This window comes from Dipteris shenzhenensis, chromosome 22 (assembly GCF_047967505.1).
Source record: "Dipteris shenzhenensis isolate YYH24624 ecotype China chromosome 22, Dip_SZ_1.0, whole genome shotgun sequence".
NCBI lineage: Eukaryota > Viridiplantae > Streptophyta > Polypodiopsida > Gleicheniales > Dipteridaceae > Dipteris > Dipteris shenzhenensis.
In genome coordinates, this window is record NC_141617.1 from 39857418 (window position 1) to 39878410 (window position 20993).

The 20993-nt window shown below is 41.4% G+C and overlaps 1 protein-coding gene across 1 annotated transcript in view; it reads left to right on the forward strand.

The window, feature by feature from the left end:
* LOC147888100 (uncharacterized) overlaps positions 1-20993 on the forward strand; it is a 98501-nt gene that overhangs the window by 35227 nt on the left and 42281 nt on the right. Inside the window, exon 8 of the mRNA XM_087393290.1 lies at positions 3748-3772. Coding sequence (XP_087249416.1) covers positions 3748-3772 — 25 coding nt within the window. The remainder of the gene's footprint in view (positions 1-3747; positions 3773-20993) is intronic.

The window sequence follows — 20993 nt, forward strand, 5'->3', positions numbered from 1 at the left end:
TCCCGAGCACTGTGAGCAGGTGCATACTAATGATTTAATTAGTCGAAGCTTTCGTTTTTTAAGTCCATTGATATATATATAATTGACGACATTTGGCACGTGATTTTTCATCTTCAATATAGGTGGTTTTTCATCCGGATCGTTCTGATCCAAGATGGTGGTACGTGATCCAAGTTGCACCACGAAGTAAGCAGATTTTTGAAGATCGAGATGTGGATATGGAGATGCCACTACCAAATCCGGATCCAATTGATGAATCTAGCGAAGAAGATGTAGATCACCATATGAGGCAAGAGGAAGATGCGCATAATGACATCGCACGGGAGGAGGATGGAGATCACGATATTGACGAGGAAGACAACAATCGTCAAGATCAATCACCACACTTAAGCTTAATTGAAGAAGATGATCAAATACTTTTAGGTGAACGTACGATGCTAGAGTACGATGATGATATAGGAGATCAACTCGGTATAGAGTTGGAGATAGACTTGCTTGGCGCCTTAGACTTGGCTCAAGATGAAACAGTTGATGTAAATGCTCTTATTTAATTTGATTTTTCTCATCTCCAACTTGGACATGAATATATGAGCTTCAAAGGCTTGATGTACATGCTCTCATTTTTTATTTCTCTATGAGCTCAAACATGTATGAAAATTTAAAAAATTTTGTCATTGGAAGAAAATAAATTTTAAGGCTTAAAAAAAAAAAAAACCTCTCTGTAAAACGTCGCTATAATATAGTCTCAGTGTCGCTATATAGCGACCTTTAAAAGTCGCTATATAGCGACTTTTACTAAGGTCGCTATATAGCGACCTTTCAAAGTCGCTATATAGCAACTTTTACTAACGTCGCTATATAGCGACGCTTATTAAAAGTCGCTATATAGTGACGATTTACGACACCCGATTTTTATACCGACGATTAACGCTAAGCGGGCGCTAATCGTCGGTACGTAAACGTCGCAATAGGATGCGTGTGTAGTAGTGATACAATCCTTTCACTTTGAGTGGTACCATCGTGGTGGATGGTGTAGCGGCTTCGGTTCACATCGATTGGTTTCTGGATAAAACTTTCGACACACTCGGTCTGTCACATTGGCTACCAGCTACATACCAATTTGTGCTAATGCCAGTTCGTGTCTTATACTCCGTCTTGGGCAAGAATCTTTACATATGCATCTATAAGTGGCTCGACGCTCGTTTTGATGTGGCTACGTTTGGCACTCACTATGGTGGGATACTAGCGACTTATAGCGTGGTCTCTTCTCTCATAGCGGCCACTATTGTAGCCATAGCAGCCAAGTCTACATGGTTCAAGTTTCGAGGCACAAGCAAGTCCATCCAATAGAATGGAATGTACCATTCGTCAAAGTTCTACCTGCATCTTATAAATATTCAAAGTGAATGGAATGTACCATTCCTCAAAGTTATGCATGCATCTTATAAATATTCAAAGTGAATGGATGCTTCATCTTGCATGCAAGCACTATTGAGTGAATGCTTTATGTCGTACAAGTTGTGTACTCAATGCTTACAGAGCTATGCTTACTTAATTGGCAACTACAAAGCCATATGTTGGCTTAGTCCTTCAACAAACTAATGTTGTTATGGTTGAAAGAAGGAATCTTGTCCATTCTTATACCTTGTATCTTTTTAACAACCAAGTTAATTGGAAGATATTATTACCCTATAGATACATGGAATTCTTACTTTACTCAAGATATTATGTAGTCTTATTTCAATGTTGATGACAATGGGTAACAATCACCTATTTCTTTTCCCCATTGATTTTTCATGTTGCTCTCTCAATTACATCTATGGATACACTCATATTTCTTTCAGCTCTATCTCATCACTTGTATTATGTATAGGATAAATACATTTATGGGTGAGCAGAATTTATTGAGATGGGCAAAGGAAACAAAATGCAAATTTAATAATTAAAAAAATTATGTAGCTAAAGTTTCTTCTCTATCCATCCTTTTTTTTTCAAATTCAACTATCATGACTCATGGTATATACTCTTATGTCATATGAAAATCCCCAAAGACATTTTGCAACTCAAATACACTTGCATGAAAAATATGTGACTAGCATATAACAATATCTCCCCCCCCCAAGTCTCTCTCTCTCTCTCTCTCTCTCTCTATATATATATATATATATATATATATATACATATACACTCATATACATACATACATATATATACATACATATATATATATATGACATACATATATATATACTAGTACATCACCCACACATTGCTACGACATCCAATTCAATGTAAACAATGAACTACATCTGCGAGCCACCTTCTAGATTTCAAAGCTCATTTTCGTTTTGTATTACAACCTACTACTGCTGTATGTGGCGGGGGTTTCTGCCTCTTGATCTAATGACTTTTGCAGTAACTTTCGAATTCAATTGATGTGAACTCTCCACCTCTGTCTGATCTCAACTTTTTCACCTTCCTCCCCATTTCTTTCTCGACCATTACATGCCATTCCTTGAACCTACTAAAAACCTCGTCCTTAGTCTTCAGGAAGTATATCCATATCCTCCTAATATAGTCGTCAATCAGCGTCATGAAGTAGTGGGAACCACCCAAAGCTTCCGTCTCCATCTTTCTGCAGAGGTCCGTGTGAACGAGCTCTAGAGGAGCCTTTGCCCTGCTGGCCTCTTTAGGAAAGGGCTACCGATGTTGCTTGCCCACCATCTAAGCTTCGACACATACATCGGGCAGATTTGAAATTTCTGGTAGGTCTGCAATCATTCCACTTTTATGCATTTCCTTCAAAGAACTAAGGTTTAGATGACCAAACCTCTCATGCCACAGCTTAGTGTTCTTCACATCCGCTCGAGCACTAAAAGCTGAGAGTTCGTAAATGTTGTTGCACCATGTACCTTTACCAATGACCTTTCCTTAAAGATCCAGAATCTGTGCACCATTCTTATCGAATTGAACTTTGAGGTCCCGATCCATGATGGCAAAAATGGACAAGAAGTTCCTCTTGATATCTAGCACATAAAGGTCATCGGACAACTGTTTTACAACTCCATCTGACTTGAGAGCAATCGTACCTTTTCCTTTTGCTGGACATTTTACATCATTGCCAACTGCTACTAGGATCTCATTCCCTACTGGCTGTAAAGAGGTATACCAATCCTTCCAACTAGTCATGTGACGTGATGCACCACTGTCAATGATCCACGGTTCCCACAGGTACATGAATTGCCTCCATGCAAATCTCCTAAATTGCGATGAGCAGCTCTACTGATACTGCCTGCGCGCTATTGCTAGACTCTTTCTTTACTCTATTCTTCTCATCTGCAATCTTCTTTCAGCACTCATTCTGCTTGTGCCCTGCCTTGTTGCAATAGAAGCACTTGATCTTCTTCTTTCTCTTTTTATCATCAGAAGAAGATGGGTTACCAGAGTCCTTACCCTTACCTTTCTTTGATTCGGTCCAGAAAGCCAAATCTTCTCCAGTCCTCATCTTTTGATGCATCTCCTCCTCTAGAAGCATCACGCTGAAATCCTTCTGTTCTGCATATTTAGTGCTATAATAAGTCCGTCGTACTTTGGTGGGAGAATCTGTATGCACCTTCGTGCTAGATTCTCACTGATGATGGTGATGCCAATCGCAGTCATTTGATCGTGTAGATTCTTCACCCTGGTGATGAACTTCTCTACCGATTCAGACTCAGACAACTTCTCGTTTGCGAGTTGAGTCTCTAGATTTTGAATCCATGTCTGATTCGTGGTCTCGTACTAATTTTTCAAGACCAACCATGCCTCCTCCGCTGTGGTGACATGTTGAATTAACGCCATGATGGAATCACTAACACTGCAGACAATAGAACATAGTGCATCTACATTTCTTCTTGTCCACACGAGAATGTCATCCGTAGTTGGTACTATCTGTTGTCCTACATTGTCTGGATACGGTCTCGCAACCGGCCTCACATCCACCCTAGTAGCACTGTCCCAAAGCTCGTATGCGCTTAGGATGGTCTTTATCTTGAACTTCCAGAGTGGATAGTTAGAGCCGTCCAACTTTTCGCTTTCACCGAACAGTGGGATTCATAGTCTTGTGGGCTGGGCCATCTCTCACAAGCCTTCTTGCTAGAGTCTAGGCTTTGATACCATGTAAGAAAATAATACAACGTCTATGCTCAACAGATAATAGGATCTCGTACGCAAGAGAGATAACAAGATAGTATGGAGAATCAAAAATTTGATTACTGTAGAACTGATACAATAGATGGCGCTACCTCCCCCAACCGTGCACTCTTATGAAAGAAGCTTCGATGGCATACTAGAAATAGTAGAAGACGGAGGCTGGATGCTAAGTAATCAAGGTTGCTGTAGCCAGTGATGAAATGGGCTTCATGGGCTTGCTCTTATATAGCCACTAGTTGGAGTTGGTTAGGCTCAATTGGGTGACCGACCTAGTCCGCCCAAAACGGTCGATTGGGGGTGGTCCCAAAATAGGCTACTAACCATATGATAGAACTGGTGCACAAAACAAAGCAACTAACATATGGTCACCGTTTGCCATCTGGGATCATCTGAGGCTCCAAACCGGCCCCGCAACCCGAGAGTGGGCTGCCTCGAGAAATGCTCCGTCTACCCTCAATGCGATCAGTCAAGGGATGCCTTCCCGCACTTGCATGTAGCCTAGTTGGTGGTGTGCCAACTCTATCTGAAGCCATCCAGCCATCAGGCCATACATGGCCCCCATCTGGTGTCCAAACCAAGATGTATCGGATAACCAAGCTACTCAAATGCCTTCTCCTCATATGGGGGGCTTACAAGTAGAGCTAGCTGGTTCCTGCATAGTTACATGAGAGTGGAGCATTGATATCTAACATGGATAACACACCTAGGAGGCGTTTGTTACAGTAGTGCATAACACTAGGGGAAAATGGTGTAAAATGTGTGATTAGACATGCAAAGCATATCCGATGGACACAATAATTTTCCCACACGTCAATCTAGGTGGTATTGACTTGTGTCCAAAGAGGCACACCTATCCGATAAGTACTTGTTTGAATAAGACACCTAGGGCCATGTTTTTTAACAATTGTGCATGACACTAAGGTAGAAACGGTATTTAATGCTCGATGGACCATCCAAAGCACATTTGATGGGCACAATACTTTAAACGTACCTCAACATAGGTGGTATTGAATTGCATGCAAGGTGGTGCACCCATCCCATAGGTACATGTTCGGATAACATACCTAGGAGCGCATTTTTTGATGGTTGTGCATAACTCTAGGGAGAAAATGGTATATAATGCCTGATCGACCATGAAAAGCATATATTATGGGCACAACAGTTTGTACGCATCTCAACCTAGTTGAAATTCAGTTGCGTGCAGAGTGGTGCCCCAATCCGATAACTACTTGTTTGAATAACACACCTATGACTATGTTTTTTGATGGTTGTGCATGACACAAGCAAAAACTAGGTGTTATTGACTTACATGCAAAGTTGTGTACCCATCCCATTAGTAGTTATTTGAATAACACGCCTAGGACTGTGTTTTTTACGGTTGTGCATGACACTAAGGCAAAAATGGTGTTTAATGCTTGATCGACAATGCAAAGCATAGAAAATGGGCACAATGCTTTGTACGCACCTCAACCCAAGTTGTATTGACTTGCATGCAAAGTTGGACCCCCATCCGGTAAGCACTTGTTTAAATAACACCCCAAGGACCGATGGTTGTGCATGACATTGAGGCACAAATGGTGTTTGAAGCTTGATAGACCATGTAAAACATATCCGATGGGCACAATACTATGCATGCACCTCCATCATGGTAGTATTTAGTTGCAAGTCGCGTACCCATCCAATAAGTTCTTGATCGGATAACACACCAAGGAGCATGTTTCTTGACAGATGTGCATCACACTTACACAAAAATGGAGCTTAATGCTTGATCGACAATGCAAATAATATGCCATGGACACAATACTCTTTGCGCACCTCCACATAGGTGTTATTGACTTGCATGCAAAGTGGCGCGCCCATCCCATAAGTACTTGTTCAGATAACACACCTAGGAGCGTGTTTTTTGACAGTTGTGCATAATACTGGGGAAAAAATAGTTCATAATGCGTGATCGACCATGCAAAACATATCCGATGGGCACAATACTTTGTAGATTCTTCAACCTATATGCTATTGAGTTGCATTCTCAGTGGCGTGCAAATACCATAAGTACTTGTTTGGATAACACACCTGAGAGCACATTTTTTGATGACAGTAGTGCATAATACTTAGGGGGAAAACAATGTATAATTGTGATTGACCATGCAAAGCATATCTGATGGGCACAACACTTTGCCCGGACCTCAAACTAGATGTTATTATGACTTGTGTTCAAAGAGGCCCCCCCATGCGATAAGTACTTTTTTGAATAGCACATCTAGGACCATGTTTTTGGATGGTTGTGCATGACACTAAGGCAAAAATGGTATTTAATGCTCAATCGACCATGCAAAGCATATCAAATGGGTAATGAGTTGAATGCAAAGTGTCATGCCCATCCGATAAGTACTTGTTCGTATAACACACCTGGGAGTGCCTTTTTTGACGGATATGTGTCACATTGAGGTAAAAACGGTGTATAATGTGTGATCGACCATAAAAAGCATATCAGATGGGCACAATAGTTTGCACGCGTGTCAAAATAGGTAGTATTGACTTGTGTGGAAGGTGGCATCCCCATTCGATAAGTACTTGTTTGAATAACACACCTAGGTCCTTGTTTTTTGATGGATGTGCATGACGCTAAGGCAAAAATAGTATTCAACGCTCGATCGACCATGAAAAGCATATCTGATAGACAAAATAATTTGCACATGCCTCAAACTAGGTATTATTGAGTCCCATGCAAAGTGGCATGTGCATTCAATAAGTACTTGGTCTAATAACACACCTAAGGGTGTGTTTTTTTACAGATGCACATGACCCTAAGGCAAAAATGGTATTTAATGCCTGATCGACCATGCAAAGCATATCCGAAGGGCATAATACTTTACTTGTTTGGATAATACACCTAGGACATGGTTTTTTGATGGTTGTTCATGACACTAAGACAAAAATGGTGTTTAATGCTTGATCGACAATGTCAAGCATATCTGATGAGCACCATAATTTGTATGCACATTAACCTAGGGGGCATTGACTTGCATGGAAAGTGACGCATCCATCCTATAATCACTTGTTCACGTAACACACCTGGGAGTGCTTTTTTTAACGATGGCGCATAACACTAAGGGAAAAATGGCGTATAACACATGATCGACCATCAAAAGCATATCCAATGGGCACAATACTTTTCATGTGTCTCAACCCACTTGTTATTGACTTGCGTGCAAAGTGGCATCCCCATCTGATAAGTACTTGTTTGACTAACACACTATGACATAAAGTTGGGGGTAATAAACTTCATGCACCTCTTCACTTCCTACTGCTTTCAAAAATTCAAACACATATAGAGATGCACTTTGAGATGGGCTTCGTGTTGATATATATTTCATAAGAAACAAAGAAGTGGCTAGAAAGTTATGGGCAGTTTACCAAACGGGAGTAAAAACTATCATGAAAACACACTGTCAAACGTAGAGACTCATAACTTTTTGTTGTAGTATCTGATTCAAGGTCTAATAACACAAAGACATGCCCTTAAAGAGAGCTTCATGCTGATATAAGTTTCATCAAAATTGGACTAACGAGTGGAAAGTTATGAGCAAAACCCTAACAGGGGTCAAACTATCATGAAAACTAGCCATCAGACGTACAAAATCATAACTTTTTATAGAAGTATTTGATTCAAAGTCTAATCACATAAAAAAATGCGCCTTTAAGAGAGCTTTGTGGTGATATAAGTTTCATCAAAATCGAACTACCCAGCAGAAAGTTATGAGCAAAAAATTAACAAGGGGTCAAACTGTCATAAAAATTGCTCTCCACCCATGCTAATTTCGCCTGAGCAAGATGCTCCCTCAAGATTCGACCTTCATCAACGATACACCACTCATAGATTTTTCTTGGAAGAGAGTAAGTAACTCCTTTGGTGGCTCGAGAAATGGATGGACCATGTGTGTGCAATGAGTGGCTGAATAGAAAGAACTTTTAAGGCTTTGAAAGAAAGAAAAGGGAAGAGAGACTCAAGAGAGGGAATACGAAGTGATCTTCATTGTCAATAGGGTGAGACTCCACTCCAATACAACTCAAAATACTACAAACACAAGGGAGAAGAAGAGGTTTCATACATACAAGAGGGAGCAAAAGCTCCAAGACTACTCATAGAGAGAGAATGAACTAGAGAGAGATGGACTCGAGTCTACATAAGAGAATATCTACAAGAGGGAGAGAAGGCTCATGGAAAAGGCTTGAGGAGACTAGAGCTATAGCAACATGAGGCCTAATGGTGGAGAGATGATGAACAAGGGAGAGGAGGGCTCCTTTTATAGAGATTTTGTCACCCTCCTTAACCCATTTACAATTGCTGCCTAAAGATTCCTTTCCCCATCAATCACATAAGCCCACATGTCAACATCCATGTCCTTTTTGGCTACTCTTGCCATGTGTCCTATCAAAAGATGCTCAAGACTCTTAAAATATTGAGAAAGTCAAGAGTCTCCGCACATGGAGCCCATAGGGACCCTCTCTTTTCCATATCTCCACATCCTCCTTATTCCACATGGGAATTCTAGAAGGACTCCTCTTCACTCCACACTCTTCCACACACTTGGCATGTGGCCTCTCTTATATTATTGGAACACATGGATATGAGCCCACCTCTTTAAATGATTCACTCTTCCTATTTTCTAAAAACCCAATAATATCCCATACACAAATAACTCTCACCCCATACCAAGGTATTTATAATTCGTACCTATGGTATTTGCAATGATCCATTCCACTCATCCTCTCAATCCCATACAATACATTCATGAACTTCTTTTTCACTCGATATGGTCCCTCCCATTTCCCAATAAACTTTTTTGTCTCGCTGCTTGTCCAAATGGCTATCAAATCTCATTACCAAATCTCCTTCTCTAATATCTTTCTTCTTGCGTAATTTGGTGTCAAAACGGGCCTTGCACCTTTTTTGAGAAGCTTCCAAGTTTTGTAAGGCCTGTAATCTGCATTCATCCAAGGCTTCTAGCTGTACCAAGCATTGAGCATAGGCATCCTCCTGTCCTTCTTTTCTTACAATAGTAGTGCGAAGACTATGTATCTCCAATTCAATGGGTAAAATTGCTTCTATTCCATGCACTAGTTGGAATGGTGTAAACCCAATAGCTAGCTTGTGTGTGGTTCTATAAGCCCATAAAAATTCTACCAACTGCCTATCCCAATGCCTTTTCTTGGTGTCTACAAGCTTTCCCATTGAATTGCACAACAATCCATTTGTTTTCTCAGCCAACAAGCCATTACATTGGGGATAGTATGGCATGGAAATGCTATGATTTATGTTTAGCTTATGCACCACATCTTCAATTAGTTCATTTCTAAAAGAGGTTCCTCCATTATTGAGAATTTCCAAAGGACAATCAAAGTGTGAGAAAATTTGATCAAAGAGAAAATTTGCAACTGTGCTTGCCTTGCTATTGACTGTGGCCTTGGCCTATGCCCATCGAGTCGCATAATTTGTGGCCACTAATAAATAATTCTTGGAGCGAGGGAGTGGTCCCACAAAGTCCACCCCCCACCTCTCAAATGGTCCATATGCTGGAATAGGCTTCAAGGGCCCAGGAATCTCAACTGTTGCCTTCCAAACTTTTGGCATACTTTTCAACTTCGACACCATTCATATACATCCTTATGGAGGCGTGGCCAAAAGTAACCTGCATTAAGAATTCTCCTAGCTGTGCTTGTTGAAGCAAAATGACGAGAGCACCCATGACACATTTCTAGGATTCTCCTAGTCTCCATGGGATGGACCACCCGACAGAGCACCTTATCTTTTCCCAATTTATAGAGAATGTCATTAACAATAGTATAGGTACAAGCCTTCCTTACCAATCTCTGCTTCTGTTTTGGAGTCAACCCTTGAGGAAACATGCCTTCTTCCACATATTGATGAACATCTTGCAGTTCTAGCCATCCAGTGTCTACCAAAGAAACCACCCCCCAGTCTTGTACTATAATGGCTTGAGTAGTCAACTCATCTTCCCTTTGATTTTCTTTTCTGTTTATATGAACAAACTTGCAAAAATCAAACTGACTACATAGTGCCATAGCCTTTTGATTAAGCTCCTTCAAATGAGGACTTCTTGTCTTGTAATGCCCTTGCATTTGCTTTATAATAAGCTGAGAATCTCCTCTTTTGCCCACACCTCTTGACCTTCAAAATTCATCAAGACTATCCCCCAGCTCGTTGTTGGCATGAAGGACTAAAAGCCCTATCAAAATACAAGACAAAAGCTGTTGGTGGTGTCTCCCTTTCATCATTAATGTCCTCCTTATATTTCTTTTCTTCTCTTAGATCGTGATGTCTTTTGAGCAAATCTACCATAGTCGACCTAGTGGTATTTTCAATGACAAAAGGGAAAGAGAACTCTTGAAGCTCTCACAACAACTTTGCAAATCTCCCCCAGGATTGGGCTTGTGAACTAGATATGCTAATATAGACTAAGAGGTAAGGAAGAAAAATGGCTGAGATAATAAATAGGAGCAAAACTTTCTAATTGAAAACACTAAAGAGAGGGCTTGCTATTCCATTTCTTCATACCTTGTTTCCACCTCTGTAATCTATCAGCTAGCATATTATATGGGTTGCATTCTACCTGCCTCTTCTTTTTGTAGCAATATAGCACCAACTGAATGAAAAGATACACTTGGATTTACATAAAAGTCTTGAGGCCAATCAGGGGGCTTCAATTTTGGTCCTTTACTCATGGCCTCCTTAAGTTGCTAAAAAGACTCTTGTTGCTCCACACCCAATTAGAAAGAAACTCCTTTTCTTGTCAACAAGTTCATGGAATGCACTATCCCTATGAAATCATCATAAAATCATTGATAATACTTGCTTTTTCCTAGACTTCTGCGAACACCAGTGACACTCTCAGGACCTGGCAATGCCATGATTGCTTGAACCTTGTCAGGATCCATTTGCAGGCCTTCTTCAGACACAATATGACCCAACAAGATTACTTTTGTTTGAGCCAAATGACACTTGCTAGGATTTAGACACCCTTTTGCTTCATCAATCCTAGCTAAGGTCATCTTTAACTTCTCCATGTGATCTATGCACCGTGAATAAATGCAAAAATCATCCAAAAACAACCTCATGAACTTTCCCAAGTAAGGCTTGAGCACTTGACTCATGAACCTCTGAAATGTAGCTGGTGCCGGTCAACCCAAAAGGCATCACTTTGTAAGCAAAAACTCCCCAAGGTGTGACAAATGATGTTTTCTTATGATCTTCCTCCGAAATACAAATTTGAAAGTACCCAGAATACCCATCACATACAGAATACATCTCATGCCTTGCTACTTGGTCTAGTATTTCATCTTGGAATGGCAAAGGAAAATGACCCCTCTTAGTGCATGCGTTCAAAGGATGAAAGTCTAGACAAATTTCCTTTCTTTTGTGTGACAAGTATAGGAGATATCCATTCTGAATCATCAATAAGAAAGATGAATCCTGCCTCAAGTAGTTGTGTTACCTCTTTCTTTAGTGCCTTAGCTTGGATCACCCCCAATTGCCTTAAGCGTTGCACAACCAGGTTGCTTTCTGGCTTGAACTCTGGCTTGATTTCAAACTTGTGCTCCACAAGAGAGATTGGTCAAATCTCTGAATAGCTTATTGCAAAGAGACATTGAAAATCATCTAACATATCCAAGTAATGGAGCTTCTCACTACCTGATAGAGAATTACCAAGAAGCTCTTCATTAGCATCATTTAGTGTGCTCCACATCCTCCACATGAAGTGTCTCTATAGGATCTTCTTGTACCACCACATTGTTCCCTCCTGACTCATCCCGATCAGCACCAAGACAAAGACCAAAGGCCACTCCTTCCACCTCACCCTCTGAGCTGGACTCCTTGGAGCTACACCCTGTCTCTTCTTCTTCATCAGTTAAGTCGAGCTCGAACTCTCTGATGTTGAAGACTCCTCCTTGACAACTTCCTTTTTGCGACTTTGATGTTGTAGTGCATCTTCCTATCATTTCCCGGTAAAATCAATTCTCCAGTATCCCACTTTTGAATAGCCTATTAGATATCAATGCTCCACTCTCATGTAACTATGCAGGAGCCAGCTAACTCTACTTGTAAGCCCCCCGTATGAGGAGAAGGCATTTGAGTAGCTCGGTTATCCGGTAGGTCTTGGTTCAAACACCAGATGGGGGCCATGTGTTGCCTAATGGATGGATGGCTTCAGATAGATTTGGCACACTACCAACTAGGCTACATGCAAGTGTGGGAAGGCATCCCATGACTGACCGCACTAAGGGTAAACGGAGCATTTCTTGGGGCAGCCCACTCTCGGGTTGCGGGGCCCGTTTGGAGCCCCAGATGATCTCGGATGTGGCTCTAGGCCACGGTTCTATTGTGTGGTCGGTGGCCTATTTCAGGACCGACCCCAGTCGGCTATTTTGGGTGGACTAGGTCGGTCACCCAATTGGGTCTAACTGACTACGACTGGTGGCTATATAAGACCAAGCCCATGAAGCCCATCATCATCATTGGCTATAGCAACCCTAGTTCCTTAACATCTAGCCTCCGTCCTCTACTATTTCCAGCATGCCATCGAAGCTTCTCACATAGGAGTGCACAACTGGGAGGCAGTGCCTTCTATTGTATCAGTTTTACAGTAATCAAATTTTTGATTCTCCATACTATCTGCTTTTCTCTCTTGCATATGAGATCCTATTATCTGTTGAGCACAAATGTTGTATTGTTTTCTTACATGGTATCAAAGCTTGGGCTCTAGCAAGAAGATTTGGTAGTGTGTTTCTATTTGTGAGCAAATTGTGAGGGATGGCCCAACCCACAAGACTGCGAATCCCAGCGTTTGGCGAAAGCGAAAAGTTGGACGGCACTAACTATCCACTTTGGAAGTTCAAGATGAAGATCATCCTAAGCGCATACAAGCTTTGGGATACTGCTACTGGGGTGGACGTGAAACCAGTTGCAAGAAAGGATCCAACCAATGCAGGACAACAGATAGTACCAACTGCAAATGAGATTCTTGCGTGGACAAGAAGAAATGCAGATGCACTGTGTTCTATTGTCCACAGTGTAAGTGATTTTGTCATGGCGTTAATTCAACATGTCACCACAGTGGAGGCGGCATGGACTGTCTTGAAAAATCAGTACAAGACCATGAATCAAACGCGGATTCAAAATCTAGAGACTCAACTCGTGAATGAGAAACTATTTGAGTCTGAAGCGGTAGAGCAGTTCATCACTAGGGTGAAGAGTCTATGCAATTAGATGACTGTGATTAGCATCACCATCACCAGTGAGAATCTAGCACGAAGGTGCATATGGATTCTCCCACCAAAATATGATGGTCTTGTTACGGTGCTGAATACACAGAATAGAAATCTGCCCCTCAACTTTGAGGATTTTAGTGCAATGCTTTTGGAGAAGGAGATGCGTTAGAAGATGAGGACTGGAGAAGATTTGGCTTTCTTTGCTGGATCAAAGAAAGGTAAGGGTAAGGACAATGGTAACCCATCTTCTTCTGATGACAAAAAGAGAAAGAAGAAAATCAAGTGCTTCTATTGCAACAAGGTAGGGTACAAGCAGAATGAGTGCCAGAAGAAGATTGTAGATGAGAAGAACGGAGTAAAGAAAGAGTCCAGCAATAGTGCAGAGGCAGTACCAGTAGAGCTATTGGTAGCAATTGAGGAGATTTGCACAAAGGCAGTTCATGTACCTACAGATGAACCTTGGATTATTGACAGTGGTGCATCATGCCACATGACCAGTTAGAAGGATTGGTATACCTCTCTACATCCGGTAGGGAATGACATCCTGGTAGTAGTTGGCAATGATGCAAAATCTCCAGCAAAGGGAAAAGGTACGATTGCTCTCAAGTCAGATGGAGTTGTAAAATAGTTGTTCGATGTCCTTTATGTGCCAGATATCAAGAGGAACTTGTTGTCCGTTTTCGCGATCACGGATCAAGACCTTAAAGTTCAATTCGATAAGAATGGTGCATAGACTTTGGATCTTCAAGGGAAGGTTGTTGTTAAAGGTACATGGTGCAACAACATCTATGAACTCTCAGCTTTCAGTGCTCGAGCTGATGTGAAGAACACTAAGCTATGGCATGAGAGGTTTGGTCATCTAAACCTTAGTTCTTTAAAGGAGATGCATAAAAGTGGAATGATTGAACCTACCAGAAATTACAGATCTGCCCAATGTATGTGAAGCTTGCATGATGGGCAAGTAGCATTCGTAGCCCTTTCCTAAAGAGGCCAATAGGACAAAGGCTCCTCTAGAGCTCGTTCACATGGAACTTTGTGGAAAGATGGAGATGGAAGCTTTTGGTGGTTCCTACTGCTTCATGATGCTGATCGACGACTGTAATAGAAGGATATGGATATACCTCTTGAAGATTAAGGATGAGGTTTTTAGTAAGTTCAAAGAATGGCATGTAATGGTCGAGATTAGATAGAGGTGGTGAGTTCACATCAAGTGAATTCGAAAGTTACCGCAAAAGTCACGTGATTAAGAGGCCAAAACTCCCACCACATACATCACAGTAAAATGGAGTCGCAAAACGCAAGATGCGCGTCATCTGCAAACTGGGAAGGAGTATGATGAAAGGGAAAGATTTGCCAAAGAATTTCTGGGATGAAGCATATAACATGGCAGTTTACATGCTGAATCATAGCTACACGAAGGCTGTGAATGGGATGACTTCACTGTAGGCCTTTTCTAGTAAGAAACCTTCCGCTGCACATTTCAAAGTTTTTGGATGTGACTGTTTTGTGCATGTCCCTAATGCTAACAAGACCAAATGGGAACCAAAGAGCCGGAAGTATATTTTCTTGGGCTACAGTGAAGAGGCGAAGGGTTACCGTATCTATAACCATATTACCAAGAAGGTAATAGTAAGTCACGATGTGGTCTTCTTAGAACAATCGCATCAATTGGAGGAGGATGCTTCCTTCCCAGACAACCAGGACCAGGATATCCATCCAGTATAACAACCAACAATAAAACGAACTCCCCCAATGGTGCTTGGGAGGATTCAAGATAAAGAAGAGGAACAAAAGCCTACAAAACCACAATGGCAACGGCCATTCCCAAAGTGGGTAAAGTAGCTTTTGGACGGTAGAGAACCTCCAACCATTGAGAAGGAACCATCTGAACACTGCCAGTCCAAGAGACTAGAGGAGCAAAGAAGGGCGCAGGAGCACTTGGTCAAATATGCTTTGATGATAGAAGTGATCCGCGCTGAAGCACTTAATGTCTTGAAGAGGCACAGGGTGATGATAGGTGGATGGAGGCTATGCAGTCGGAGTATGGCTCCATAATGAAGAACAACTCTTGGGACCTTGTGGATCGACCACCAAAACGCAAGGTAATCGGCACCAAGTGGGTGTACAAGACCAAGTACAATTCGACGGCACGTTGGATAAGTACAAGGCCTGGCTCATGGCAAAAGGATTCGCACAGGTACATGGTTTTGATTATCAAGATACTTTTGCTCCCATAGCTCGAGTAACCACAATTCACAGTGTTTTGGCTATAGCTACACAAGAAAGTTGACCCATGTTTTAGATGGATGGAAAATCCACCTTTCTGAATGGAGATCTCAAGGAACAACCACTAGGTTTTGTGATCCCTAGTTCAGAAGGTAATGTTTTTAAACTGAAGAAGGCACTTTATAGGCTGAAACAGGCCCAACGAGCATGGTGCCAGTGGATTGATGCCTACTTTCTACAAAATGGGTTCAAGAGGAGCCCATCTGATGAAAATTTGTATAACTACAGAGAAGGAGGCAGGTGTATGATCGTGGTCCTTTATGTGGACGACCTTGTCATAACAGGGAACCATGAAGAGAAGATCTCGCAGACAAAGCATTTGCTAGGAAGAGAGTTTGAAATGACAGTGATGCATTTCTTTTTGGGGATTGAAGTTTGGCAAGAGAGAAAACAGATCTTCATCTCATAGCTGAAATATGCTGGAGAGATATTGAAGGCATTTGGCATGGCTGAGTGTAAGATAGTTGGCACCCCTATGGAGGTTAACGTGAAGCTTTCAAATGAGGATTCATCACCACTGGAGGATGAAGCGAAATACAAAAGTCTTGTGGGCAGTTTTGATTTACTTGTGCAACACGTAGCCGCACATCAATTTTGTGACTAGTGTACTAAGTAGGTTTTCCAATAAGCCCTCGGAGAACCATTGGAGGGCAGGGATGCAGGTGCTGAAATACATCAAAGGCACACTTGATTATGGCATCACCTATACCAAGGGCAACATCTTGACTGGATTCTGTGACTCGGATTGGGCAGGAGATCAGTGACACATTACTGTTTCTCACTTGGATCTAGAGTTGTGTCATGGGTCAGCAAGAAGCAACCTACAATTGCTCTTTCTTCTACCGAGGATGAGTACAAATCAGCATGTTTTGCTTCTTGTGAGGTAGTGTAGTTAAGGAGGATTTTAGGGGACATGGGTGCAATGCAGAACAAGCCTACGTAGTTATCATGTGACAATCAGAGTGGCATGGCAATTGCAAAGAACCCTATGTTCCACGCTCGCACAAAACACATTGAGATTCAATATCACTTTGTACACGAGCTCATCATGGATGGAGAGGTCAACTTGGTGTACTCTTTGACTACAGAGAATGCTGCGGACATCTTCATGAAGGCTCGTAGAAGAGACTTATTGGAGAGGCATCTTCATTGACTTGGCATTGGGCCAAAAAAGTAAGTTCACTTGTAGGTGGACATCGAGGGGGGGTGTTAGATATCAATGCTCCACTCTCATGTAGCTACGTGGGAACCAACTAACTCTACTTGTAAGCCCCCCATATGAGGAGAAGGCATTTGAGTAGCTCGGTTATTCGGTAGGTCCTGGTTTGGATGCCAGATGGGGTCCATGTGTGGCCTGATGGCTGTACGGCTTCAAATAGAGTTGGCACACTACCAACTAGGCTACATGCAAGTGAAAATTACAGATTTGTATAGAAAAGGGGTACATTTTATTAATGAAAAAATTATAGATAAGGGATTTTAAAAATAGGCCTTGAGCGCACATGATATAGAGGGTTTATACATAGTGACCTCCCTGAGTATCTTTGAATGCTTCCATTTGGATTGTACTTCACTTTGTATACCCATTTTTTTGCTATGGCCTTCTTTGTTGGTGGAAGGTCGCATAATTCCCAAGTATTATTTTTGTACAAAGCATCCATTTCTTCATTCATAGCAGTTTGCCATTCTAGCTTGTCTACTTCATCTTCAAAGTACACTGGCTATTCTGTAGCCTTGATGGTAGTCATAAGAGAAAATTTGGTGGTTTTAGACTGAATTGCTTTGCCTTTCTGAGTATATTTCAATCTCACTGGAGGTTTGCTTTCCCTAGTAGACCATCTGAGTTGTTGTGGCTCTGCTTGGGGTGTTTTTGGCAATTCTAGCTCTTCTTCTTCCACCTTTTATGTAGATGATTGAGTAATCGGTGCATCTATCTCCTGTTTTGCATTCTGATTTCTCATCAAAGATTACATCTTTGGAGACAATGACCTTGCGGTTGATGAGATGATACAACTTGTATGCTTTGATTTCTTCACTGTAGCCAACCATGATGCATTTGCATGACTTTGTATCCAATTTCCTACAATGATCATCATGTATGTGGGCATATGCTACGCAACCAAATATGCAGAGATGCCCAATGTGTGTCTTTTGTCCAGTTAATTCCTCTTAAGATGTCATACCCTGTAATATCGATTTGGTACAAAGCTGATTAAGCAAGTAGTTTATAAAGGCTATTGCTTCTACCCATTACTGATTCAAAAGCTACTTCTCACTAAGCATTGCTCTAGCACTGTCTGCTAAAGTACCATTCTTCCTTTCAACTCCTGCATTTTGTTGAGGAGTATCTACACAAGTGAATTGTCTTCAAATGCCATACCTCCTGCAAAAGTTCATGAATGCTGAAGACATGTATTCACCTCCTCTATCTAATCTCATGACTTTGATATTTCTTTCTATCTGGTTTTCTACCATGGTTTTGAATTCTTGAAATCTAGAAAACATAGCAGATTTCTCTTTCAAAAAGTGGACCCAATAATATATTATGTAGTCATCAATGAAAGTCAAGTAGTAAAGTGAACCATTGATGCTGTGGGTCTGGGCATAACCACATACATCTGTATGTATCAAATCAATAATACTTCTTGCTCAAGAGGTGCTTTTGCCAAAGTTGGTTCACTTTTGTTTGCCGAAGCAGCATGCTTCACAAACTTTTCCAAGAAATTGTAGATTAGGAAACCCAAGTGCCATATTATGATTCCTGAGATCTAGTAAGCTCTTGAAATTGACATAACCATATCGCTTGTGCCATTTTGCTGATAGTGGCATTTGTTGTGGTTGAGCTAACATGGCATGCAAAACTGGTACTGTAGCTAGCATTATGTACAAGCGTCCTTCCTTGACTCCTTTTCCTACTAGCTGAAATCTTCTAGCTTTATCTCTCATAGTGCATTCATATCCATTTAAGATGACTCAGTTGTTGTGTTTTGTCGTTTGACCTACTAACAAGAGGTTCTTGCTGAGCTTCGGAACATAAAGTACATCTTTCACCAATCCTTTTGTACCAATGAAATTGTTCATAGGGATAATGCTTGTCCCTTGAACTATGACCACTTCTCTAGAATGATCTACCTTGCCTCTGCCTCTGCTTTTGTTTGAATCTATGAATGCCTGATCATTAGAATGACCTTTGGATGCATGAATGGCCTGAGTCCTGAGTTCTTCACCAAGTAAGACTGCTAACTGATGTTCTTCTAGTGTCAGAATTTGCCATTGAATGGCAATACTCTAGACTAGATTCTATTATCTCTCTCCTAGTCCATTCAGGATGACTTGAACCATTTCTATTGGATTCATGGTCTCTCTTGTCACTGTGAGTTGATTGTTGTAGTCTTTGATCCTGAGTACGTAAGCATGACTGGTTTTGCCTACTGCTATGAAAACTTTAGTTGTCTTGGACTCTAGAGAGATGCCAATATATTTCATGCTTCTTTTGATGTCTTGATGGTGTTGAGCTATCCTAGCATGACATCTTGCACATTTTGCTTGATCAGATGATATGCATACTTGTCTTTCCTATCCCATTCTTCCTATTCTCGGGCAATGGCAAGATCTACTATAGGTGTAGAAACTAGTTGTGTAGCTAGAGATCCCACTATAGATCCTGCTGCTAGTGCTGTGACAACAGGTGGAGTAGAGATACTACTCGCTGGACCATCCAATGGTCTAGGTGTAGACCCATCGACATACTCCCATTTGTCTTGAAGGACAAGAATGGTATCCATTTGGTATTTCCAGGTGCCATAATTGGAGTTGTCTAGCTTACCAGATGCCTCCAAATTAAGGTTGTTAGACATAGACATAGTGCAAGAAATGTACTCAAAGTGTCATGAAAATCACTGTCTGAATCAACAAACACTGACTATGGCAAGTGAAATCTGAACTATCAGTGAAGATAGAACTACAATATATATACTCTGATCTCTTACAAGGCTTGTGGCAAATGATGTAGGGAATAGCCAAGAGGCTTTACAAGGCTGAAATAAAGTGCACAATGCCGTGAAATAGCCAAATAGGCTTTACAATGATGGCATGTGTGTGTGAAATCAAATCATGTGCTATCTTCCCACTGATCAATGGATAATGCCTCTGAACACTCTGAAGTATGCTCACTCAACTGATGAATGTCAGGTTTCAGGTAATGTGATGATGTGAAACCATACATGAGCATAGGGACTGACTCCAAATAGGAGCTATTTTGGAATTTTGGGCATGGCTTAGATTCGCAACTTAGAGAAATTCAAAGCGTGTCCTCCATGGAAATCTAGTCTACTTTGATCTATATCTATACCAACCGTCAATTGATGAAAGAACAGAAAATAATTTCTTTTCCTTGGTTCTTTTTATGTGCTGAGTCAGATGCGTTGATGTAAAGGCTAATGTGCATGTGGGAAGGGAATTTGTCGGTGAGGCTCAAAAGTGAGTGATACTTGTGATATGAGGAGCATGTAGAGCATAAAATGGCAAGCGATTTTCCATTTTGGAGCACCCTCAAATTCTTCTTGGATCAAGAGATATGGCTTGATCTAGGTGGAGAGGCAAAAAGGGTGAAAATGTGCACAGTGATGATGTGGCAATCAGATTCACATTTAAACTCTGCTCGTGAAGAGGTGTGCCTATGAAGCACAATGGTGATGTGGTAGTTGTGTGCACAAGTTGTGGGAAGATTGTGCTTGTGGAGAGGTAACTGTGCCTAGCTAGCACTGTGTGTGCCACGTGATTGATGATGTGTCACTGATGACATGTCTGATGATGTGGCATTGCTAACTAGGATGTTGATGTGATAGCGCTAACTAGGATGCTTGATGTGGCATTTTGACTAGTCCTTCACTTGACCAATGTTGACCCTGAGTTTGATTGACCTGACCAAGGTTAACACTTATCTACACGTGGCATAAGGCTAGCCAAGCTTGGGTGTGGTTAGATATATGCCATGTGGTAGTGTGTGAACCAACTTTGGGTTGGAGATAAGGTGACATGGCACACATGCCATGTGTCAAAAGCTAGGAACAGCTTGTAAAAACCTCTGCAATGGCGATTGAGGTTAACGACAGAGCGGCGACGGAGGCGTTGCAACTTGGATGTGCCGGCATGGATGCACCATTTGGAGCAGTAGAAGGCAAGTGCTGCTGCCATTTATTATTTGGTCATCAGAGCTACCTCTTCGT